The 26260-nt window shown below is 39.3% G+C and overlaps 1 protein-coding gene across 1 annotated transcript in view; it reads left to right on the plus strand.

Annotated features, from left to right (window-relative positions):
* CNTN4 (contactin 4) overlaps nucleotides 1-26260 on the plus strand; it is a 501156-nt gene that overhangs the window by 404102 nt on the left and 70794 nt on the right. Inside the window, exon 11 of the mRNA XM_029243779.1 lies at nucleotides 18025-18152. Within this exon, the coding sequence (XP_029099612.1) occupies nucleotides 18025-18152 (128 nt within the window). The remainder of the gene's footprint in view (nucleotides 1-18024; nucleotides 18153-26260) is intronic.

Here is a 26260-nt window from a genome sequence, read left to right on the forward strand (position 1 = left end):
AACTTTCTGTAATGATGGAACTTTTCCATATCTGCATTGTCCAGTGTGGCAGCCACTCACCACACATGTCTACTGACCACTCACAAGGTGGCTAATGCAGTTGAGGAGCTGAAATTTAAGTTTAATTTAATTTTAATTAATTTAAATGTAAGTAGCCACGTGTGCTTAGTGGCTATCTCTTGGGCCGCATACACCTGGACTCTGGCAGGAGCTTTCTTCCTGGTTCCACTGGCTTCCGTCTTGTACTCAGATTCATTTTCCTTACTCATTCACTAGCGTGATCTTTTTAAAATGCAAATCCAGTGGTATCCCTCCCATGCTTGAAGTCCTTGTCCCCAGGATAAAATCTTTGTTTCAAGCATGACATACAGGTTCTGTGTGACCTGGTCCCTTGCTGAGTCCTCCAGCCTCCTTTCTTCCTCAAGTTAATGCCTGACAATGAGGTTCTGTTATCACATACTGTCCTTTCCATGTATGTGTCTAATTCCTACATATCCTTTAAAAATCAGTTTATCTCCATGAAAGAACTTTCACAATTCATTCCTTCTCAGCACCTCTGCCAAATGTTCTCAGTATATCCTACAAATATATATATATATCCCTTCAGGAAAGAAACCACATTGTCTAATCTCTTATTTTTTGATGGTGATGGTGGTGAGATTTTCTTTTTTAGCCAGACTGTGAGTTACTTGAAGGCAGGGACTATTTCCCATTCAAATTTATTGCCCAAGAACCTACCATGATTGGTAAGCACTCAAAGACATTGAATGAATGTAAGATAGAAAGGAGAGAGGAAACAAAGGAAAGAAGAATTAAACCAGTAATATACACAATTTTTTAAAATCTTGGCTCTTCATTATTTGGAAAGTACAAATTTCCAGTTCACTTTATTTTCTTATCATTAACAGCTGGTATAAATCCAAGTTGGACATGGTTTTTGGCTGGCTTTCCTAAAAACAACTGATATTTTGAATTTAGTTTAAAATGTGCAAAATAAAAGACATTATGTCCTCTACATAGGCAGATTGTTTCAATCAGCCAAATCGCTTTTCCTTTCGCTAAAGTGTCTGAATCCTTTTATTGACTGGCAACACGATTATGAATGTTTCAAGCCAGAAAACACTAATTCAAACCCCATCATTTTTCGGAAAAGGAAATTGGACACATGCCCGTGGTAAGTCAGTAAGTGAGTGGTGAATTCAGTCAGACTTTGTATGTACGTGGACACATTCTAAAAGGCTAAGTTTGGGAGGAAAGCCATTTTGTTTTCTACATACCTGCTTCAGAGAAGTTTATGAAAAACCATGACAACGATTTTGATGAGATTTACCTTCAAATAAAAGTTACAAAGTTGTGCCCCCTTTTAAAAGCAGAGTCCGTCATCTGTCCTTGAACCATGCACGTTTTCAGTTGGAAGTTGGGGAAGTCTGCCTTATCTCAAAAGGCCATGCCTTTGGGCTTCTCTTCAGATGTTATCAGCCCGAACAAATAAGCTGAGATTGCGTTTGCTGTTTTTCTGCATGAATCTCAAGAACAGTTCCAAAAATGTTTGTCAGCAGCTGAACTGAGTAGGGAATCTGTGGGCATGTATGTATTTTTTCTCACAAGAAAATCACTTTCTAAGCGTCTTGGAAGTTGATTACAATGTTTTTTTTCTCCTCCTTCCTCCAAAGTAAGATAAATATCTGAATGTATCATTTCATACTTTGGAATGTGTTCCTAAACAGCTAAAGAAATGCTTCAGTGCTGAGAAAAAATGTGGAGGGGCCAACCTAAATGTATTGGGTTATATAATCCCTCCAAAGAACTCTGTCCCCAGGTAGACAAAGCAAGGTGAAAATTTTAGCAGTTATCCAGGGAATTTGCCCAGTTCAGACTTCTTTGTGTCAAATAATTTTTGCCTGAATTTCCTGGGAAACAGACATAGAACTAACGACAAACTTTGACTGATTTTGTTTTAAGACAGTAAAGCATTTTCTGATGAGGTACCAAAAGGAAAGCCAAACACTTCCTCTTGTGTGTCATACAATCAAGGTCATTTTGAATTCACTCTCTTTCCACAAGCTATTTCTCACAAGAACAGCTTCCCAGCAGCTCCACTGCCACTACCACAGGACAAACATGTTTATAGTGTCTCTGAGTCATCCCTGCACTAGGCTTTGAGGAGAGAGAGGAAAGGAACTATATTTCATGAGCTCAGAGTCTGGTGAGGAGGTAGATAAGGAAGTGGACAGTTATAATCGGCCTAAGCACCCATAATGACCCCTTCTGGTGTTTCACCATTTGACGCGTCATCTCTCGCCATACAAATATTTCCTCTGTCCACACTCTCACCAGTAAGACTGTGTATTTGTCCCAACTCCTTGGATTGCAGATAACAGAAACCCAACTCAAACTGGCACACAATGGATTTTTAAACAACTTTATGGAGGTGTAATTTACATACCATAAAGTTCACCCATCTTAAGTGTAAAATTCAACGAGGTTTAGTAAATTTGCTGTTTTGCAAGTATCACCGTAATCCTGTTTTGGAATATTTTCATCACCCTTCAAACAGAGTTTACTGGTTCACGTACCTGAAAACTCCAGAGTTTGGTCTCTGTGCTAGAGGAATGTCTTCAAGACTTGATTTCTCTTGGTTTCTTTCTCAGGCAAGCTATTCCCCGCTATGAATCAGAGGTGACCCTTGGCAGATCATCTTCCGTTTTAGTAACTCCAGGAGGAAATGCTTACCTCTTTTCCATTTGTTTTAGTAAGTGTCTTAGAACACTCATTTACCCTGATTGGCCTAGAGTAAGTCACATGCCTACCCCTGAACCAGTCCTTAACCAAGAGCATGGGATACTCTCATTGGCCGTGCCTGAGTCACATGAACAACCTGGTACTCAGAGGATGGTGTTATAACCACCAAACTCTGTGGCCTGAGAATAGGGAGACATGGATCCCCAAGGGAAAATAGGGGTTATTAATATTACTAGACAAACAGGAATGGATTCTAGGCAGGCAACACAGTAGATGTCCACTCCACAGGAGAACTTGTTGATCTGAGAAATGCTGCTTCTTTCCTTTTGAATCCCCTGTAGTGGTTATCACAGTGCCTTTTATGTAACAATTGCTCAGGAAATATCTGTGGCCTGATTATATTTAGGCTAAAACATAGAGCAGACCAAGAATGAAGGACTCTGTGTTTCCTTATTTTATTGCTTGAGAAGGCTACCAAAATTAGGAAGATGACTAGTATACTTAAAAGCTGATAATTTAGGGCTTATTCTGAGAGGCTACATGGGCAAATGATAGAGAATGGCTGGATGTGTGTAGAAAGTCAAAAACAGACTCTTCCCCTGTGTTGGGCCTCCCTTAATGCCCTTTTCTCAGAAAAGTGACCCTAGTGAATGACCTGGAATCATTTCAGTGGTATAACATAAGCTGGCAAGGAACCCCACGCGTGTTGTAATTTATACTCAGCAAACATTTTTCTTCCAAACTATACAAGTCTTTATTCGTAACGTAAAAACAATGCAAAATTCTGGAATGTTTGGAATAAATAATTTAGTACAATGAATACCTTGGAGTATATTGTCTGTAGAAAGAAATGAAGTTGAAAATTGCAAAGATACAACTTATATTTTAAAAGTAAATTTTATACTTAATTTCAAAAAAGGAAAATTGTTCGTAGTAAATTTTAGCATCCAGAGAAGCTTTATCTTCCAGTGCCTTTTATTTCTTGACAGGACCTTCAAAAATGGCAACCCTATTTCTTTCTTAACTGCAATATAACTATTAAGATGCTGTAAAAACTTGCAAATTAGGTTGTAAATAGCAGCGATGGAAGCATCAACTCTTTTAGCCACATTTCCTAAAGTGCACTTTACGTTATGCTAGAGATAGATTTTTAAAATTAAGTCTGAGTGCTTATATAAAAAGTCCAGTTTCTTATTTTCCAAGCACAGTAGTGTAATTGTAGCTCTAATTTATGGCATACTTTGTAGGATTGCTGATTAATTATACAGACCTCCTGACGTTTTATACCCTTTTCAACTTTGTTTCACTCTGCTATTTGACCGCTACAAAGCGAATATCCTAAATCACTTGTTATTCAGGTTACTTGATTTTTACAAATGAATTTACTACTCACATCAGTTTTCCCATATATCACTCTAACTCGTAAATATTAAGCATCATTCTGCTCCTCATTTTTGGACCGAACTCATAGATGTACACACACATACACACACCCACTGATTTATTCACTCCCAGGCACACAATCGAGAAAAAGCTTCTAGTAAGTTCTTTATCTGAATCTTGTCATCTCCCCAAGGCAAACATGTCTAACAATTCTGCATCCCTGAGATGTTGGACACATAAGCAAAGCAAAGCAAAAAAGCATAGATGCTAAACATAAAAATAAATATGATAAAAACATACCTAAGATATCACATTCTGGCTGGGTATGCTTATCTGCCAGGATGCTGAGCCGACAGCCTGCTTTTTCTTTGGCAAAAGAGGTATTAAGCAGGATTTCAAGAGTGTTGGGGCTCATATCAGCCAGTCTGATTTTTTAATGATTAGAGATATCCAATTTGAATAATTCACTACTGTGAATTCTTTGAAAAAGAATGGTAGCACATTTGGTTTGTTGCTTGAGATTATCAGTATTTTCAGGGCTGCTATATTCCTTTCATCATTCAAGTTTAACATTTATGCAAAAGCCCCATTTACCAGATTTTCCAAGAAATGTGATGTGCTGATTATTAGAGGAGGATTTGCCAGAAAACTCTTTTGTACATATATACAGTACAAATATGTTCCGATATTATCCTGTCCTTCACTTTAAGTAAGTCAGATTCACGATGATCTTTTCTCTTCAAAACCCGCCCCGACAACATCCTTATCGAACTCCCCTTATCACTGACATATCTAAATTACTATCTTCTGTCCGTCCCCAAGACACCTTTAATTATAAGAGCTTCCTGCTTCTTTCTTAAGCTTCTTTCTTAAGCTTCTTTCTTAAGCTCTTCACCTCTTCTGTCGTCAGCTTCCCCTTGGAATTAGGGAAAGGTCCTTGCAGACTTTGGCTATTAAGTAGAGGAGGACCCATATATCAATTCCTTAAATGTTCTGTCATCATGAGAATTATTTATTGGAACCCATTACCTATGTGACTTCACAGTTCTTTTTCGGTGGTTTGTCCGAAAAGAGTGAAGACTCTTCCTTGAAAAGAAATCACTTTCTTTTCTAGCCAGGGAGGAAAAAATAGTATAACCATGAGGTTCCTGTGTACATTTTTCACATGACACTTGGTTGAGTATTTGTTGAGAGAAAAGAAGATTGGGGCAAGGACTCGGGTTGATCGTGGAAGTTTCTCCAGTGCAAAATAGACTTGCAGGTACAGGGCACATACAAATGATTCCCCTGGAAAAGAAAATACCCAATATTAATTTCAGCATGTAGAGTCTTTTTACTGAGCTTCATAGAAAACAGTAATACAGTTTACACACTTTCATGACTAAAATTTTTATGGCATCTCTGTTTACTCCAGGGCAAAGATTTCTCTTTAGCCTTGTGCCATGGGTCAGGGGGAGCTTTAGGAGGCTTATGCACTTTCAAAAACAATGTACATTGTTGCATTTGTGGGGGAGGGAGAATGTTATAATTTGCTTTCTATTCTTAAAGAGATCTCTGACTTCCACCCACCAAAAAAGGTTAGAAATCAAGGTTTTCATCCAAGGAGGTGTCACTAGTGTCTCTACAGTTCTCAAGACTGAATTTTCATCCAATTATCAATATATTTACTGTGTACCTCTTTGTACATAAAGGAGTATATGAAATAATAAGGCGACAGAAAAAAGTGTAAGACCTGGACCCTGATTTCTGGAAATTCTTTGGGTAGGTGGGGTGATGGGATATTGAGGCAGTATATGACAAATGCCATGTGAGTAGATTGGACAACCTTGCAGTGTCATGAATTTGCCATAATGGGACCTGCCCAACACAGGTTGATGGCCCACTTGGTCATAATATTGTAAAAGGAGCTTGATCCTGGGAACATGGTTGAAATAGATATGTGTTTCACAAAGTATAAGACTTGGGCCTCTCCAAGGACGGTACACAGTATACAGACATTGAATGCCAGTGAACCACGTAGTTCTCTGTCTTTCCTGAGTCCACCAGGGAGAAAGTCAGTCTGGTCCTACTGTGTCTGAGCACTTTTGAAATTCTGATTAATACCTCTTTTGCCAAAGAAAAAGCAGGCTGTCAGCTCAGTATCCTGGCAGATAAGCACACCCAGCTAGAATGTGATATCTTAGGTATGTTTTTATCATATTTATTTTTATCTTTAGCATCTATTTATGACAAATGATACTGGTTTCCTTTATTTAATTACTTTAATTTTAAACTTTGAGCCATTTAAAGAAAATATTGTGACTATTACTTTTGATAATGATGCAGAAAATAATAATAGTAAAAATGATCATTGCAGCTAACATTTATTAGGTATTTACTATGCACCACCACAGTTATAAATGTTTCATGGGTATTTCTACATTTAACCTTCTCACAAACCCTGTGAAATGGAGGTGCTGTTATTTTTATTTTAGAGATGGCAAACTGGAGCCCGGAGAGGCTAAGAGACTTTCCCAAGTCACGTGTCTAATAAATATTGGAGCAAGGATTCAAGCCATCTGGTAGTACATGAATATGACAGAAACTGGGAGCATGCTGGGGAGTTTGGGAAAGTTTAGATTGTACGACCATTATGGTGATACAGTTAAGAGTTTATGTTCTTTTGTAGAAGGCAAAAACTGATAGGTGCCACTCGTGTGCAGGGCAGGGGGGACTTACGGAATTGTTGCTGGGCCCTGATAGTGGGATTCTATCGTGATATTGCAGGAACTAGGAGACTCCACTTTGATTTTCTCTCTTAGCAGTGTTATAAAGTCCTGGGTTGAGGGGTTGAAGCACATAAACCTTGATCCTGCAATTCCCAAAGGGTTGAAAGTTGGTTACATAATCAAATTAAAACATTTTTTTTCTCCAGCATAGCCAGTATAGCTGTTTGTGCTGTAGAAGCCTCTTCTCCTTACTAAATTATGTAATCTATGTAGTGACTCTCCCTTTCTAATTAATAATTAACATTGTCTTCCAGGCATTTTAGTCACTTCCCAGTAAAGGAACCTTCTGTGATTACAACTTTGCTGTGTTTTTATACATTCTTTTCTTTTGCTTCTGCTTTGAGACAACAGTGTGAACACACATTTCTCAATATTAGGAAAAGCAGTTTCAACAAGTAAAATGAAAAAGCCAAAAAAATGTATTTAATTATAATCAAAGATCTAATGGCAAATTTAAGGAAAACCTCTCATACGTGGTTATAATGTTCTTCTGCTTCTTGTTTCGTTTCTTTCCTGGGCCCTCCAGCCCTGCAGGATGGCTTGGTAGAAAGAGTGCAGGCTTTGTAGTGAGATCTGAGTTAGAAACTGTACTCCATCGCTTCTTAACTAAACTTGGACATTTTCAGTCACTTCTCTGGATTTCATTTTTCTCAACAGAAAAATTGGAATAATAACACTTCTCAGGATTGTTGTGTAGGTTAAATGTGATAAGTGCAAGCACTCAACAGCATCCAGTAGTACACTGTAGGTGCTTAACAAGCGTTCTCACACCTTGCCCTGCCCAACGCTCAACTGAGTATATTTACAGCTATTCCTCTGGGTCTTTTGGTCCATTTCTGTGCATGTCTTCTTTATTTCCAATGATTTCTAAAGACAGCTGCACTTGGTTATTAAACTGTCCTAGTGTCCTAAGAGGTTGTTACATAAAACTTCCTGAGTGCCTGTAGCTTAATAATAAGTTTTTTTTTCTCATTTTCTTGCTTTAATAAAAATACATAGAGCTACAGAAAATAGAATATTATATTACCTTCCTGTCCCCACCTCATTTATCTTCCCAATGCCTTGTAAATTTATTTGAAATTATCTCAGGTCATAAGAAACTGGAGAAAAGGAATTCTAAGTTTTATATTAATAGAGACACAGAGAAGTACTACCTGAATGAAAGGTAGCAATTTAAGAAGCAAATTTTAGACAAAACCATGTCCTGTATTTTATTTCTTCTCCCCCAAACATGGTATTTTTAGTGTTATTTGTAATACAGAAAATTACAAAGTTTTACCTGCCCAAGAAATGTATTTCCTACGTTTATCCACACACCATGTCATAAAGAATAATTAAAATGAACTTTACAATATTAAATACTCTTCTTGCCCTGGGCAGATAGATCCTTCCAGGTTATTTTATGAATCTTTTAAAACTGTTGTTCAGAGAAAATTAGAGCCGGATCAAACCAGGTTAAACAAACATGAGTTTATTTTCTTTTTCCAGCAGTGCTGCAGGCAAGGGCAGTAGCTCTGAACTGCCAATTGTTCTGCAGGCAAAAACACACAGGTTGCTCACTGGTTTATTAAATTCGAATCTGATGACAGAAAGCAAATTATCTCTAAGGGAACTTTATCACCAGGGTGTCTGTTCAATAGCGATGTCTATTGCTGCCTTGGACATTACACAGAAAGATCAATGACAGGCTGGCCTGAAACCACCCTTAGAGTAAGTTTCTTCCCACTGACCTTCACTTAAATTGGTCATCCAAAGCATCCTTTATTCTTAAGATGGGGAGGAAAGCCATCTTCTAGAGCTCTCAGTTGACTCTTTATAAATTGAGCATTACTACGAAACAGTCTTTCTTTCATAAACCAGGATAATTCATTCTCCCCAATCAGGCTGAGCATTTCCATGTATCTTTTGAAATTAAGTATATAAACTCAAGCAAATTCCAGTTAAAAGTTGTAGTAGCCAGCATTCTTCAGAAAAGCTGAACCAATAGGATATATAGGAGAAGGTTTATTATAGAAGTGGGCTCACACAGTTATGGAGGCAGGAGGTCACACGGTCTGCCGTTTGCAAGCTGGAGAAGCAGGAAAGCTGGTGGTGTCATTCAGAGTTCCAAAGCCTGAGAGTAGGCATACGTCCCAGTCCAAGCCTAAAGGTCCAAGAATCAGGAGCACAGACATCCAAGGTCAGGAGAAGATGGGTGTCCCAGTTCAAAGAGAGAACGAATTCTCCCTTCCTCAGCTTTTTTATTCTATCAGGCCTCCTAAAGATCGGACGATGACCGTCCGTATTGGCAATGGCAATCTATACTCTCTCCACCAACTCAAATGCTAATCTCTTCCAGAGACACCCTCCCAGACACACTCAGAAATAATGTTTTACTAGCTATCTGAGCATCCCTTAGCCCAGTCAAGCTGACACATAAAATTAACCATCACAAAAATTAAAATATCTTTTGAATTTTACGAAAATAGATAGCCAAATTCAAACCCAAACAAGTCCTATTTTTTTAACTTCAGAGCAGTGTTTTGGTGTGTTTTGCTGATGTCTACAGCATACCAATGCCAGTTAACCTGCCAGGCTTTTCCTATTTCTCAGCTAGCACAAAGCCAGGGATAGCTCTGAGTACATACGTCTTCAGGTCTGTTGGTCACAGGCTGATTCTCTAGTTGATAGGTTGAAAAGACAAATCTTTGTCTCTTCCTTACCACCTCTCCACTCCTTCAGAATTTTGACTACTTCATGGGTGTCATATTCTAAAACTATTTTGTATTTCTATTGCCTCAAGGACAAGTAAAGATACGGCTGCTCTCCAGCAATTTGGCTTCTATGCAGAACTATTTAGAAAACCGTAGGTCACCGTTTGGTAGAGATCTCCTCTACCCAATTTTGACCATAATTTTAACATCAAAATAAATACTAATTAATCGTCTAGACAACAAAGAACAGATAAAATGGAAGTTCTACTTGATTCCAACAAATAAACTGGGTTAATTAAAGAAAAAATTGAAATTGGAGGTAGGCCTTAATCCTTGTTTTCCTCTTGGACTTTTACCCTTCTACACTTTATCCATTACCACATCAAACTGTCCTTCAGACTCTGCATGTGATTATTTTTTTTTAACATCTTTATTGGAGTATAATTGCTTTACAATGGTATGTTAGCTTCTGCTGTATAACAAATTGAGTCAGCTATATGTTTACATATATCCCCATATCCCTTCCCTCTTGCATCTCCTTCCCACCCTCCCTGTCCCACCCCTCTAGGTGGTCACAAAGCACCGAGCTGATCTCCCTGTGCTATGCGGCTTCCTCCCACTAGCTATCTATTTGACATTTGGTAGTGTATATATGTCCACCACATGTGATTATTAGTTTATTACCACCTAAAGAGCAATAATTTCAAGTCTCTTTTAGCTACTCTTGAGGAAAAGGGCCAGGCCCATGGAGAAGGGAAGTGGATGCACTGGGGAGACCACGTGTGATGGTTCTGCCCCCCACATCACCCCTTCTCCTTATCCTCTGATGGCTGCAAAGTAGACGCTGAAGCTGCTTGCTCAACCTAGACCAATAATTCTGGTGGGTTTCCATTCTTAACACTTACGATTGGTTGAAGAATGTCCCTTAAGTTTCATATCTACCTGAAGTTCAAATGAAGTCATACAAGATTAGGATGGACCCTAAACCAATGACTGGGGTCCTTGTAAGAAGAGGGAGATTTGGGTACAGACACATGCACAGAGGGAAGACGACGTGGGGAGACACACAGTAAAAACTACCTGTGAGGATGGAGTCAGAGATTGGAGTGATGCATCGGTAAGCCAAGGAGCACCAAGGATGGTTGACTGTCACCAGAAGCTAAGAGAGGCAAGAAGGACTCTCCTTCAGAGCCTCCAAAAGGAACCAGCTCTGCCAGTGCCTTCATTTCAAACTCCTGCTCTCCAGAACTGTGGGACAAGAAATTCCTCTTGGTTTAAGCCACCCGGTTCGTGATACTTTGCTATGGCAGTTCTAGGAAACGAATACAAAGCCCAATTTCTCCTCGAATTCCACTGCTCTGTTCTGTGTGGGATGTCTGGGGTGGGGAGAGTCCAAGAGGGAAGCAAGTGTGGCCTTGAACCTAAAGGCTACCCCCAAGCCCTATCCCATGAGCTCAGCACATCACGAAGGTTTAAAGTAATTTCAAAAGGCCACAGGAGTGAGATAGAGACATTAATGAGCTGTTCAAGCCAGGGATGGTGGGAGCTACAAAGCCCACCAGCTGCTTAAAGGAGTTTCCCCCTCCTTTCCTCTAGCCCACTGGTGCCCTGAGGGGAAGTGTTGCAGGACTACCCCATCTTCCCATTTGCCAAAATTAGCCAGGAATGAGTTTTTACATGAACTCTCCCAATTATTTGGTTTAAAAGAAAATTCTGTTGCAGAATGAAGCAAACGCATCTATGGCTAGGCAGTTCCTCATTCTAGGGCATCACCTGTGGTTCCTGGGATCAGGGGTCCTGTGACAGCACCCCACCATCCTGTCAGTTTGCTTGAGCTGAGACGTAGCAGTGCTCCTGTTGACCGTGTTTGAAGTTTCTTCGTTTGTTTAATTTTTTTTAACTTTTTATTTTATATTGGAGTTTAGCCGATGGACAATGTTGTGATAGTGTCAGGTGCACAGCAAAGCGACTCAGCCATATGTATACAGGCATCCATTCTCCCCCAGACTGCCCTCCCATCCAGGCTGCCACATAACGTTGAGCAGAGTTCCCTGTGCTATACAGTAGGTCCTTGTTGGTTATCCATGCAGCAGTGTGTACGTGTCAATCCCAAATTCCCGAACTATTCCTTCCCCACAACCTTCCGCCAGTGTTCACTCCCAGTGTAACGTGTAAACCGATTCTTTGACATTCAGGCTTTCAACTTCCAAACACGTTTTCTGGAACTCATCATGTATAAAAGAAAGGGGCAACCTGTTGTGACCCTTTGAGGTTTGTTTTTGTTTTTTTAATTACGTAAAATTTTAAGTGAGTCATGATCTAACAATATTAAAGATAATATTAAATTTAACTTAACAGTTTGATACTTCCATTGTCTGTTGAAAGGAAATTATCAATCCATAATTCCTCCCTTTGCAGAAGGGGAGAAGTGATTTTCTAAGCTGCACTTTAAAGGGATTTACTTATAAGGGAAGTGTTTCCTTATGACTCAGAGGCAGGCGAGGACATGCTGCCTCTGTCATCAGCAACTGGGCTTCCGTGGAGAATTACCCAGAACATCATAGGTCGCCATTTTAGAATAACCCTCCTCTGTAGGGTGACAGGATATTGTGGAGTTGGCAGTTTTTGTCCTCTGTTACTAAAGCCCCCAAAAAGAAAAGATCAGCATGTTTAAAGGTCCAATGTCCCCAGACAGGGTTAGATTTATAGGACTGACAAGGTCAGCTCTTCAAAGGCTGTAACCCAGAGCCTCATACTGAGAAAGAGAGATTCAATTTGTCTCATAATTCCAAATATGCTCCCAGCCACTATGGATCTGAAGTCTCCAAATGACAGTGGAGGAACAACTGCTTCTCTGTGTGATTGGTAATTTATTATGTTGTGAATTAGATGACCTCTTCTCTTGTAGAGAAAGTTAAGTCCTATGTCATACTTTTATTTTTACTGCTTGCTGATTTATCATCTTTGACTTTTCTCTGATACTTATCAATGTTTTAAAAAGAGCAGGTAGGTCAAGGTTAACTTTTCTGTTCTAAGCCAGAAACAGATTTACATTTTCAATTCTTTTTATCTAACTCCATCACTATGCGTGAGTATTAGGAGGAGTCAGAGTTCAATATCAAGCTAATAGCTACAGGTCAGTCAGTGGTCTGAAACAGGGAAACAAAAATGAAGTAGAAACTTTGAAACCTCATGAAGAAATAGACATGAAAATGAAACTGTCCTTGAACTGGATTTAGGCACTTTATTCATAGAACAAAAATGGATGCAGTAGTATTAGGTGAAAAATACTTTTTCTAAGTTGGTATAGGATCCACATTGAAGGGAAGCAAGTATCTAAATATTAGCATGGAGGTGCATTTCAGAAGTTCCCTGAGTTCATCCAAATTAGCCCCCAAGGCCAAATGTTAGCTCTGTAGCTAATTCATCCCTCATCAAATTCCCAAAAAGCAGATTCAAAGCAATAGGTCATTGTATAGTTAGCTTTTATTTGCAGAAATAAATGGTATATGTTATAGCTGGGTTTGAAGAAGCTGATGTCAGTTTTTTCATACTCAGAGCCCCGTGGTTATTCCTCCATAGTGGAGTTAATCGGTCTTCTAGCAACAGGTTCTGTGGAGGTGACATCACAGAATCATCTGCAGAATCCGTTCCGTCCTCTCCACGCTCACCGCCACCATCTCCCGAACAAGTTCGGTAATTTCCTTAAGAGATTGGATTCGTCCAGTTATAAGGGCTTAGGACCCGATTTCTAATGTCTTAAATTGGTGACTCGTATGACCAGAGCATCCAAAGGAAACTGCAGTCTTCAGGCATGGATGGAAACAGGGGTTCAAAGATGTCGTAAGGTCTCGACCTCTCCTTTTCTCTGTGTCTCTTGGGCTCTATTTATCTTTGCTTGGCTTCCTGAAGACATGATTTCTTTTGCAGGCAAAACGACTGCCAACGGTTCTAGGCGCCCATCTCCAGACTTAACAATTCAGCAGAAAGACGGTTTCCTCAAATAGCTCCTGATTTTGGTGAATTGCCTATTTCTAAACCAATCACTGCAGAGAGGAGAATAGGGTCTCCTGATTGGCCAGGCCTCCTGCATCCTTGCCCATCTTTATACTCTAGATAGTACGGGAAACAGCTTCTCCACTGGAAAAAGCAATGCCGCTTTTTCTATACATTTATACAAATGTGTGCATTATGGTATATAACACAGTGGAATCATTTCTAGTTGTATAACCATCTAAGGTCCTCCTGATTTATAGAGGCCTGGTATACAGGAGGTAGATAGTAGATATCTACAAGTGCATGAGTCCAGTTTTTCATCCCCTTCCATGACAACTTGTGGTCACCCGTGTGTTCCTTAAGCATAATCGTGTGTTGCCAGACTTCAGAGGGGAAGAACTACTGCAGAGTAGTCTCAGTCTTAACAGAGGCCTTTATTAATGCTTGAAACAATGGATCTAGGAGGGAACAGAGCTTTAGTTAATAGAGCATTTGGCTAGTGCACTTACGTGGTGCATTTTATGTGCCATGCACTGTTCTCAGCACTGCACATCTCTACAACAACCCTATGGATATAGTTACTTTTATTTTTATTTATTTATTTATTTGCGGTACGGGGTCCTCTCACTGCTGTGGCCTCTCCCGCCGTGGAGCACAGGCTCTGAACACACAGGCTCAGCGGCCATGGCTCACGGGCCCAGCCGCTCCACGGCATGTGGGATCCTCCCGGACCGGGGCAGGAACCCGCGTCCCCTGCATCAGCAGGCGGACTCTCAACCACTGCGCCACCAGGGAAGCCCTATAGTTACTTTTATTATTACAGTATCTCAAATTAAAAAATTTACATACGGAGACATTAACTTACCCAAAGTCACATAGCTCATAACTGGTACAAGCCTGATTTGAGGCTAGACAATTGAGTTCCAGATCATATGTCCTTATTCACTACACTGCATTGCTCAGATAAGGAAGTGGTTGAATTTCCCAAAAGAGCAGTTCTCCCAACTTCATATTGCGCCCACAATTGGATTATCCCTAGAAAGAGTAAGCGGCCACAGAAGTATGATGTGATTTAATGACAGCTACTAAAAATTACAAATCCTTCTACAAATTTTCTCCTTCACTGATCTTCTCCATTGTCTGGAACTCTAGCACTGGAGGCTTAGCTCTTTGTTCAACTCTTTGTGAAAAACAATGGGAAGATTAAAACACTAAACCCCTGTGAGCCACTAAAATCTTGAAGATGGGTAGTACAGTAGTTTGTAAATTTCCTCTCTCATTTCATGAGAGCCGTAGGAAGTTGGATAGGGAAGTTTTGAGGAAACAATGGATTTCCATAAAGGGAAAGAAGAGCCTTGTGAGAGGTTGTGAAGAGCTAGCTGGGTCCCATAGCTGAGTAGCCACAATATGTTAGGTGCCTTTTGTGCAATGGAAACACCAAAATTAGGGATGCACGGATGGAAATGACACTGGGAAAAACATGTGTACAGCACTTTACAGTTAATAGAAACTTCCACGTATATTATCTATTGTATAAGATAATCATCATAGTATCCTGTGTCATTAAAAAATAAAGACTAATGTAGATCAGTGGCTCTCAACTTGGGGTGATTTTGCCCCCAGGGAACATTTGGGAGATATTTTTGTTTGTCACGACTTGGGAGGAGGGGCAGAGCTACTGGAGTACAGTGGGTAGAGGATAAAGATGCTGTTAAACATCCTCCCCAGGACAAGGACTTCTCTGATCCAAAATGTCAGTAGTGAGAAACCTTTTTGTCTTGGAGCATAAGTCATTTGGCCACAGGTCATACACTTAGCAAGTATCAGGGTGAAGGCTAGGACCAAGGTCATCTGGTGACAAATCCTGTGCTTGTTTCCTTATTCATATCCTTTGGCATTATACAGTATGCAGTGTGATACAGGCTTTTTAGGTTTGGGGAATTTTAAATGGTATAAATTTGGTGCTTTGAAAGAGTCAGCTCACCCCTCAGAGCGTTTAATACACCGTAGGCCTATGTTACTTCGTGGAAGTAGACTCCATGTCGAAAACACAAATGTCACCTTCCTTATTGAGTTCTCGTATGCCAACATTTCACAGTGTCCAGCAGATTATTTTGTAAATGGGAATAGGAGTAATTCCTTTAAAGCTATTTTTCTGAGTATTGAGGTAATTAGGATTTCATCACCACTCTATTTTTGTAAGTACATTCTGCTCTTTGGCTAATGGGGTATCATACGTTCTTTATTGAGCAAGTGTTATGTGTATATCTATGGTGTAAATGAACAAAGGGCCTCCTTGTCTGTATCCTGTACATTGATTTGGGATGACCCAGTTAATTCATATATTGCCTTCAGGTTGTCACGTGGTGTCCCATTTTCCCCATATATACCAATGATTAAATAAGAGGACAGTTTTGAAGATAAAAGAGAACTACTACCTAATAAATACCAGGACTCTCACTAACCCTCTTACATAAGTTTTTACTCTCATCCTAGAAGATTGGTACTACGAGCTCTATTCTATAGATGAGGAAGCTAAAACTGAAAAAGTTGCCTCCGTCCAGTCACACAGCTAGAGCTGATAGAACTGGAATTTGAACACCCATCCTTCTGATGCCAGCATCCTTTGTAGAGTTCTCACACCTTCATACTGTCTCATCAGCCTGAATCATAGAACCTGGAATGGGTTTTCAGGAAGGCTGTCACTTCTCTATCCCTAAGAGCCTTTGAGAAAAGTATATGCAGCATTTGCGACCCAGTGCATCTAAATCTTCCCTTGATTTTAAAATGTTTAGCCAAAATTCTATTAAGTAAAGCTGTGCCCATCCTAGTCCTTTTGTAAAGGACTCTGTTAAGGTTGGAACTAGTGCCAAGTGGTTCAGTGACTCTGAATTCCTTTAACATAATATTGATTTTTCTTTTATGATATTTATTTACTCATTCACTCCGTCACTTAACAGGTGCTTACAGGGCATCTACTACATGTCGGTCCTGTGTACTAGATCCAGGAGATTGAGTCCTCAAACAAACACAGTCCCTGCCCTCAGAGAAGCTGATATTCCATGTGATAGGACAGTTAACTAGTAAACAAAACTTCTGGATTGTGTTGAATGGGAGGAAATAAAGTGGCTGCAGGAAAAGAGAATAACAGGAAAAGGGAAATTCACTTTAGAAATGTGAGTAAGGAAAAGTTTATAAGGAACAGCTTGAGGTCCTGAGAGGGTATGAAGGTGACAGCTATGCCCTGATATCAAGGCAGACAGAACAGCAAACAGAAAGGTCCTGAGGTGGGAAAGGGGTTCAGATACTCTAAGAACTTGCAGAAGCCCAGTGTGACTAGAGTTCACCGAAGGGTAGAAAGATTAAGATGAAATAAAGTAGGCTAGAGAAGGGCAAAGACCAGATCCCTTAGGCTTTGTAGGTTCTAGGAAAGAATCTCTTCTGAGTGCAACTCAGAGCCAAAGAAGGATCTTTAAGCCTGGGGGGTGACGTAGTCTGATCTATATTTTAAAAGGTCCCCTGGCCACTGACTGAAGAATGCATTTGAGGGGCAGGCGTAGAAATAGATCATTTAAGAGGCTGTCGTGAAGGGTTGGGTGAAAAAGAGGGAGCAGAAGAGATAGACAGAAGTGGGTAGATTTGAAAGATACAGTGAAGATTCAACAGGCATTTACCTTGAATGGGCCATCTGTGTACCTTTCTTATTTCTCCAACTAGCCTCTGAGCCATGCCGTGTGTCTTATTCATCTTTGCATCCCTCCCTTCAGCTGTAGTCAAGTTTAAAACAGGGTTCTCTCGAATCCTTCCTGTTCCAGTTTTGTGTCTGTCAGTGAAAGTGTTTCCTTCCCACCTGGTAGTAGATATTTGTCCCTAATTGTGGGCCCTGAGATGTGCCATCTACATGTGCTATTTTGCCAAAGTCATACCATGTTGTGGCATATTTTAATTTTTTAAGTTCAGTTTTTGCATCTTTTTAAAAGGGTATTGTCTGACATATTTCAGAAAGAAATATGCTTAATAATAACTCACTTAATTTAAGCCTTCTCATCTAGAAGAAAACACTTTCAATGAAAATGCATAAAGTGGCCCATCAAGGGATTTATTTTTTCTTATTCTTCAGCAGTTTTAAGACTAACGGTGATCTACAGTAAGCCTTCTCTTTGCATAATGTGGTTAGAGCTGTCAAAGAGAGAGAATGGTTACAACGAGTCTCCTTTTTCTAATAGTTATTCCAACAGACTGTTGAGACCATGTTAGCAGGTATTAAGAGTGCTGAGTCATGCATCCTAATCGTGTATATGTAGACGAATATCCTAAAGATGAAGCTGCCAAGTGATGTAGCCGTGATTTAATAGTTTGAAAAGGACAGAATGACGGAAAGAATTTCCAGTTGGTCATATGGGATAAACTTACCATTTTGGGTTTATTTGCTTTGATTTCAGAATTACCATTTCTGAAGATGGAAGCCTCAGAATCGTCAATGTGACTAAATCAGATGCTGGAAGTTATACCTGCATAGCCACTAACCATTTTGGAACTGCTAGCAGTACTGGAAACCTGGTAGTAAAAGGTAATTACTAACCCAGAGAACATATAGATTAATATGTGTGTCCTCATTTCAAATAATGTAATCTATTGAAGTGACATCCTTCATATTAATAGGTACAGATATCACTGTGTTGCTAAATTAATTCATCATGGCAAACATGATATGATTAATAATTCTTAGGGAACTGTTGGTAATGCATATGATTGAAAAGCTATCTTATTTCAGGATCATCCAATACAACTTTGAGAATTACAGCCATTGTAGCTATTATAGTATTGTAACTAATGTTATCTTCAATCCTTTAATTAAATTTCTTTCAAGTCTCTATAGATTTGGAATTCACGTCTAGGAACACTGTGCTAACAAATTAAAAACCCGCGACTCAAATACTAATTTTAGCTAACATTGTTTAAGCAATGACAGTGGCGATTTTTTAAAAGAGCTGCCTTGGTTATTCAGAGGTATGGATGTGGATTATTATACTAATAAAGGGCTTTGACCACCCCTGTGTTTTGCTTCAGTCACCCAGCCAACCCTGTCAGTTTTAAAGAAAGAAAATTTTCCACATCCCTTAGCCTGGGTGCTTTATAGTAGAGACAGAAACTCCTTTATGCTCTTGGCATGGCACAGGATGTAAGTCTATTCTAACACCAGGTTGATGGGATGGACTGAAAGTACCAAGTAAGAATTGTGAGAGATGAGATTTTAATTTACATTTAATTTGCATTTCTATCACTTTATATCTTGCCCCCGAGTCAGGGATCTTGGCAATGATCTGACTGAGGAAGATAAAGCTTAGGTTGGTGGGTTTCTCAGGGTCACCAGTAGCAGAAGAGGGATGTGAACCCAGGAATCCTGATTCTGCATTCTCCCTGGTTCTTTCTACTGTGCCAGGAAATCTTACTCATTTTTCCTGTTTCTCTATAATAGATACAGATGTGTTATAGCATATTTATTATTTCCCTCTTGCCCATTTGTAGCTCCCTCTGTGAAGTAAGATAGCCTAAGGCAAATTAAAATATCCCCAAAAGAATATTTGCCTCTATTTTAATTTAAAGAAGAAAACTAAAAATTACCTAATTACGTATTTCGGAGTCATTAGAAGTTGGAAAAGTACTGCCACTTACAGAAGCCTTTTTATCATAAACATACTTGTCTATGCAGATAGAAAACTGTAAGTTCAAGAGTCAGACGTAAATCTGTATTTGGATGGACTCCAGCTATTTCAACCTATTATTCACTCAGAGCAATAGTGTGGGTATGTGACTATGTGTTCGTTGTGTTTCACAGGGCAGAGGAAAAAGAAGTTAGTAAGACTTGTAAAACAAAATTTCAGCTAGACATCTTTGCTAATGTATAGCTTTCTCAGCTACAAAAGGAAACTTAGTGATGAACTAGGACCAGGAGGAACCGCAAGGTTTCAGAGCTGATCAATGACAGAGCTGACACCTGACTATAGATGATTTGCTAGTTATGGAGATAAAAGAGAAGAGTAGGCAGAAGTCTTCAGTAGTGATGAAGAGGCTGGGCTTAGACTCAGAGAGATCTGGCTTTGAATCTTATTTCTCCCACTTACTGGCTCCGTGACCTTGGATGAGATAATTAACCTGTGTGGGGATAATAGCAGTGCTGACATCATCGGGTTGTTTTGATGACTGAGATTATCCATGTGAACCGCTTAACATGGTTTTTGGCACTTAGGAAATACTAGTAGTTGCTTTGCTGTTGTTGTTTGTATTTTAACAAAATGGCTCTACATACCTTCTAAATCTTATTGAAATGGAAATTCATGAAGTTTCCACCCATTAGGAGAATCAGTAAAGAGAAGGGAGCCTGCCACAAAGACATGACTGAGACTGTGAAAGACTATGAACAACTGAGCAGAGACATCATATATATGCTGCTATGTATTGTTGAAACTGGGGTATTTTCACATGTAGGAATAAGTTATGTCCTGTGTTTGGTTAGTATCCTTCTCATAAAACTGACTTCCTCAGCTCTCAAAATAGTTGGCAGGAAGGAAGGTCCTCTCTTTCCCATCAGAGTCCATCTCCCAGGAGTACCACCAGCCCCAGGATAAAAACATTCTTAACCATGCATAGAGTTCCCTGCTGCTCCTCTTGTAGTGAATTATGGTACAAAGCTTAGAGAGACACCAGTGATGAAATGCACAATGATCGCCTCCTTACTTGGGTGGATATAAATGTTGCTGACATAGTAACTTCTTTCTATGTTAAGAAACTTAACACTTCATTTTTTGCCTTCTAGTAAAATGTAAACAGTGATTCTGCATGTATGATATAACAGATTATTTTAGGCAATCCAGAGTTAAACTGGTTTTTTTCATTTAAGTAATTATTTCTTTCAGTGTATATTAGGAAAATGCTAGTTTTTTTTTCCTCTTTGTTCCTGTGATCTGGTTCACATCTGCACAAATTTCTTTTTTTTTAATTTAATTTATTTTTTTATACAGCAGGTTCTTATTAGTTATCCATTTTATACAAATTAGCATATATATGTCAATCCCAGTCTCCCAATTCATCCCACCACCACCCCCACTGCCACTTCCCCCCCTTGGTGTCCATACGTTTGTTCTCTACATCTGTGTCTCAATTTCTGCCCTGCAAACTTGTTTATCTGTACAATTTTTCTGGGTTCCACATATATGCGTTAATATATGATATTTGTTTGTCTCTTTCTGACTTACTTCACTCTGTATGACAGTCTGTAGATCCATCCACGTCTCTACAAATGACCCAATTTCGTTCCTTTTTATGGCTGAGTAACATTCCATTGTATATATGTATCACATCTTCTTTATCCATTCCTCTGTCGATGGGCATTTAGGTTGCTTCCATGACCTGCCTATTGTAAATAGTGCTGCAATGAACATTGGGGTGCATGTGTCTTTTTGAATTATGGTTTTCTCTGGGTATGTGCCCAGTAGTGGGATTGCTGGGTCATATGGTAGTTCTATTTTTAGTTTTTTAAGGAACCTCCATACTGTTCTCCATAGTGGCTGTATCAACTTACATTCCCACCAACAGTGCAAGAGGGTTCCCTTTTCTCCACACCCTCTCCAGCATTTGTCGTTTGTAGATTTTCTGATGATGCCCATTCTAACTGGTGTGAGGTGATACCTCATTGTAGTTTTGATTTGCATTTCTCTAATAATTAGTGATGTTGAGCATCTTTTCATGTGCTTCTTGGCCATCTGTATGTTTTCTTTGGAGAAATGTCTGTTTAGGTCTTCTGCCCATTTTTGGATTGGGTTGTTTGTTTTTTTTAATATTGAGCTGCATGAGCTGTTTATATATTTTGGAGATTAAATCTGTGTCCGTTGATTCGTTTGCAAATATTTTCTCCCATTCGGAGGGTTGTCTTTTCATCTTGTTTGTAGTTTCCTTTGCTGTGCAAAAACTTTTAAGTTTCATTAGGTCCCGTTTGTTTATTTTTGTTTTTATTTCCATTACTCTAGGAGGTGGATCAAAAAAGATCTTGCTGTGATTTATGTCAAAGAGTGTTCTTCCTATGTTTTTCTCTAAGATTTTTATACTGTCCTGTCTTACATTTAGGTCTCTAGTCCATTTTGAGTTTATTTTTGTGTATGGTGTTAGGCAGTGTTCTAATTTCATTCTTACATGTAGCTGTCCAATTTTCCCAGCACCACTTATTGAAGAGACTGTCTTTTCTCCATTTTATATCCTTGCCTCCTTTGTCATAGATTAGATGACCATAGGTGCATGGGTTTATCTCTGGGCTTTCTATCCTGTTCCATTGATCCATATTTCTGTTTTTGTGTCAGCACCATATTGTCTTGATTACTGTAGCTTTGTAGTATAGTGTGAAGTCAGGGAGTTTGATTCCTCCAGCTTCGTTTTTTTCCCTCAAGACTGCTTTGGCTATTCGGGGTCTTTTGTGTCTCCATACAAATTTTAAGATTTTTTGTTCTAGTTCCGTAAAAAATGCCATTGGTAATTTGATAGGGATTGCATTGAATCTGTAGATTGCTTTGGGTAGTAGAGTCATTTTCACAATGTTGATTCTTCCAATCCAAGAGCATGGTATATCTCTCCATCTGTTTGTATCATTAATTTCTTTCATCAGTGTCTTATAGTTTTCTGCATACAGGTCTTTTGTCTCCCTAGGTAGGTTTATTCCTAGATATTTTATTCTTTTTGTTGCAATGGTAAATGGGAGTCTTTCCTTAATTTCTCTTTCATATTTTTCATCATTAGTGAAAAATGCAAGAGATTTGCATTTTGTTAGATTGTTTATTTGAAGCTATCTGGTCCTGGGCTTTTGTTTGTTGGAAGGAATGCAAGAGATTTCTGTGCATTAATTTTGTATCCTGCAACTTTACCACATTCATTGATTAGGTCTAGTAGTTTTCTGGTGGCATCTTTAGAATTCTCTATGTATAGTCTCATGTCATCTGCAAACAGTGACAGTTTTACTTCTTCCTTTCCAATATGTATTCCTTTTATTTCTTTTTCTTCTCTGATTGCCATAGCTAGGACTTCCACAACTATGTTGGATAATAGTGGTGAGAATGGACATCCTTGTCTTGTTCCTGATCTTAGAGGAAATGCTTTCAGTTTTTCACCATTAAGAATGATGTTTGGGGCTTCCCTGGTGGCACAGTGGTTGAGAGTCCACCTGCCGATGCAGGGGACACGGGTTCGTGCCCCGGTCTGGGAAGATCCCACATGCCGCGGAGCGGCTGGGCCCGTGAGCCATGGCCACTGAGCCTGTGTGTCTGGAGCCTGTGTTCCACAATGGGAGAGGCCACAACAGTGAGAGGCCCGTGTACAGCAAAAAAAAAAAAAAAAAAATGATGTTTGCTGTAGGTTTGTCATATATGGCCTTTATTATGTTGAGGTAGGTTCCCTCTATGCCCACTTTCTGGAGAGTTTTTATCATAAATAGGTGTTGACTTTTGTCAGCAGCTTTCTCTGCATCTATTGAGATGATCATATGGTTTTTCTTCTTCAATTTGTTAATATGGAGTATCACACTGATTGATTTGCATGTACTGAAGAATCCTTGCATCCCTGGGATAAATCCCACTTGATCATGGTGTATGATCCTTTTAATGTGTTGTTGGATTCTGTTTGCTAGTATTTTTTTGTGTGTGTGGTATGCGGGCCTCTCCCTCTTGTGGCCTCTCCTGTTGCGGAGCACAGGCTCCAGATGCACAGGCTCAGCGGCCATAGCTCACGGGCCCAGCCGCTTCGCGGCATGTGGGATCTTCCCAGACCAGGGCACGAACCTGTGTCCCCTGCATCGGCAGGCAGACTCTCAACCACTGTGCCAGCTGGGAAGCCCCTGTTTGCTAGTATTTTGTTGAGGATTTTTACATCTATATTCATGAGTGATATTGGTCTGTAATTTTCTTTTGTTGTATTTTCTTTGTCTGGTTTTGGTATCAGGGTGATGGTGGCCTCATAGAATGAGTTTGGGAGTGTTCCTTCCTCTGCAATTAGTTTTCAAGAGTTTGAGAAGGATGGGTGTTAGCTCTTCTCTAAATGTTTGACAGAGTTCACCTGTGAAGCCATCTGGTCCTAGGCTTTTGTTTGTTGGAAGATTTTTAATCACAGTTTCAATTTCATTACTTGTGATTGGTCTGTTCATATTTTCTATTTCTCCCTGTTTCAGTCTTGGAAGGTTATACCTTTCTAAGAATTTGTCCATTTCTTCCAGATCGTCCATTTTTTTGGCATAGAGTTGCTTGTAGTAGTCCCTTAGGATGCTTTGTATTTATGCGGTGTCTGTTATAACTTCTACTTTTTCATTTCTAATTTAAATGATTTGAGGCCTCTCCCTCTTTTTCTTGATGAGTCTGGCTGATGGTTTATCAATGTTATTTTTCTTCCAAAGAATCAGCTTTTAGTTTTATTGATGTTTGCTATTGTTCTCTTTGTTTCTATTTCATTTATTTCTGCTCTGATCTTTATGATTTCTTTCCTTCTACTAACTTTGGGTTTTGTTTGTTCTTCTTTCTCTCATTGTTTTATGTGTAAGGTTAGATGGTTTATTTGAGATGTTTGTTGTTTCTTGACGTAGGATTGTATTGCTATAAACTTCCCTCTTAGAACTGCTTTTGCTCCCTCCCATAGGTTGTGGCTTGTTGTGTTTTCATTGTCATTTGTCTCTAGGTATTTTTTGGTTTCCTCTTTGATTTCTTCAGTGATCTCTTGGTTATTTAGTAACGTATTGTTTAGCCTCCGTGTGTTTGTGTTTTTTACGTTCTTTTCCCTGTAACTGATTTCTAATCTCATAGTATTGTGCTCAGAAAAGAGGCTTGATATGATTTCAATTTTCTTAAATTTACTGAGGCTTGATTTGTGACCCAAGATGTGATCTATCCTGGAGAATGTTCCGTGCGCACTTGAGCAGAAAGTGTAGTCTGTTTTTGGATGGAATGTCCTATAAATATCAACTAGATCTATCTGGTCTATTGTGTCCTTTAAAGCTTATGTTTCCTTATTAACTTTCTGTTTGGATGATCTGTGCATTGGTGTAAGTGAGGTGTTAAAGTCCCCCACTATTATTGTGTTACTGTGGATTTCCTCTTTTATAGCTGTTAGCAGTTGCTTTATGTATTGAGGTGCTCCTATGTTGGGTGCATATATATTTATAATTGTTATATCTTCTTCTTGGATTGATCCCTTGTTCATTATGTAGTGTCCTTCCTTGTCTCTTGTAACATTCCTTATATTAAAGTCTATTTTATCTGATATGAGTATTGCTACTGCAGCTTTCTTTTGATTTCCATTTGCATGGAATATCTTTTTCCATCCCCTCACTTTCAGTCTGTATGTGTCCCTAGGTCTGAAGTGGGTCTCTTGTAGGCGGCATATATATGGGTCCTGTTTTTGTATCCATTCAGCGAGCCTGTGTCTTTTGGTTGGAGCATTTAATCCATTCATGTTTAAGGTAATTATCGATATGTATTTCCTATGACCATTTTCTTAATTGTTTTGGGTTTGGTTTTGTAGGTCCTTTTCTTCTTTTGTGTTTCCCACTTAGAGAAGTTCCTTTAGCATTTGTTGTAGAGCTGGTTTGGTGGTGCTGAATTCTCTCAGCTTATGCTTGTCTGTAAAGCTTTTGATTTCTCCATCGAATCTGAATGAGATCCTTGCTGGGTAGAGTAATCTTGGTTGTAGTTTCTTCCCTTTCGTCACTTTAAATATGTCATGCCACTCCCTTCTGGCTTGTAGTGTTTCTGCTGAGAAATCCACTGTTTACCTTATGGGAGTTCCCTTTTATGTTTTTTGTCATTTTTCCCTTGCTGCTTTCAATAATTTTTCTTTGTCTTTAATTTTTGCCAATTTGATTACTATGTGTCTTGGCATGTTTCTCCTTGGGTTTATCCTGTATGGGACTCTCTGCGCCTCCTGGACTTGGGTGGCTATTTCCTTTTCCATGTTAGGGAAGTTTTCGACTATAATCTCTTCATATGTTTTCTCGGGTCCTTTCTCTCTCTCTTCTCCTTCTGGGACCCCTATAATGCGAATATTGTTGCGTTTAATGTTGTCCAAGAGGTCTCTTAGGCTGTCTTCATTTCTTTTCATTCTTTTTTCTTTATTCTCTTCCGCAGCAGTGAATTCCACCATTCTGTCTTCCAGGTCACTTGTCCGTTCTTCTGCCTCAGTTATTCTGCTATTAATTCCTTTTAGTGTAGTTTTCATTTCATTTATTGTATTTATTGTTCATCTCTGTTTGTTCTTTAATTCTTCTAGGTCTTTGTTCAACATTTCTTGCATCTTCTCGATCTTTGCCTCCATTCTTTTTCTAAGGTCCTGGATCATCTTCACTATCATTATTCTGAATTCTTTTTCTGGAAGGTTGCCTATCGCCACTTCATTTAGTTGGTTTTTTTGGGTTTTATCTTGTTCCTTCGTCTGGTACATAGCCCTCTGCCTTTTCATCTTGTCTGTCTTTCTGTGAATGTGGTTTTGTTCCCCAGGCTGCAGGATTGCAGTTCTTCTTGCTTCTGCTGTCTGCCCTCTGGTGGATTGGGCTCGGAAAATACTAGTTTTTGATGAGGCAAATGAGTACTTTATTTTTTTTTATTTGCGTATAATTTCTTTACAATGTTGTGTTAATTTCTGCTGTACAGTGAA

This window comes from Monodon monoceros, unplaced genomic scaffold, assembly GCF_005190385.1.
Source record: "Monodon monoceros isolate NGI ecotype Baffin Bay Population unplaced genomic scaffold, NGI_Narwhal_1 Super_Scaffold_3, whole genome shotgun sequence".
Lineage (NCBI taxonomy): Eukaryota > Metazoa > Chordata > Mammalia > Artiodactyla > Monodontidae > Monodon > Monodon monoceros.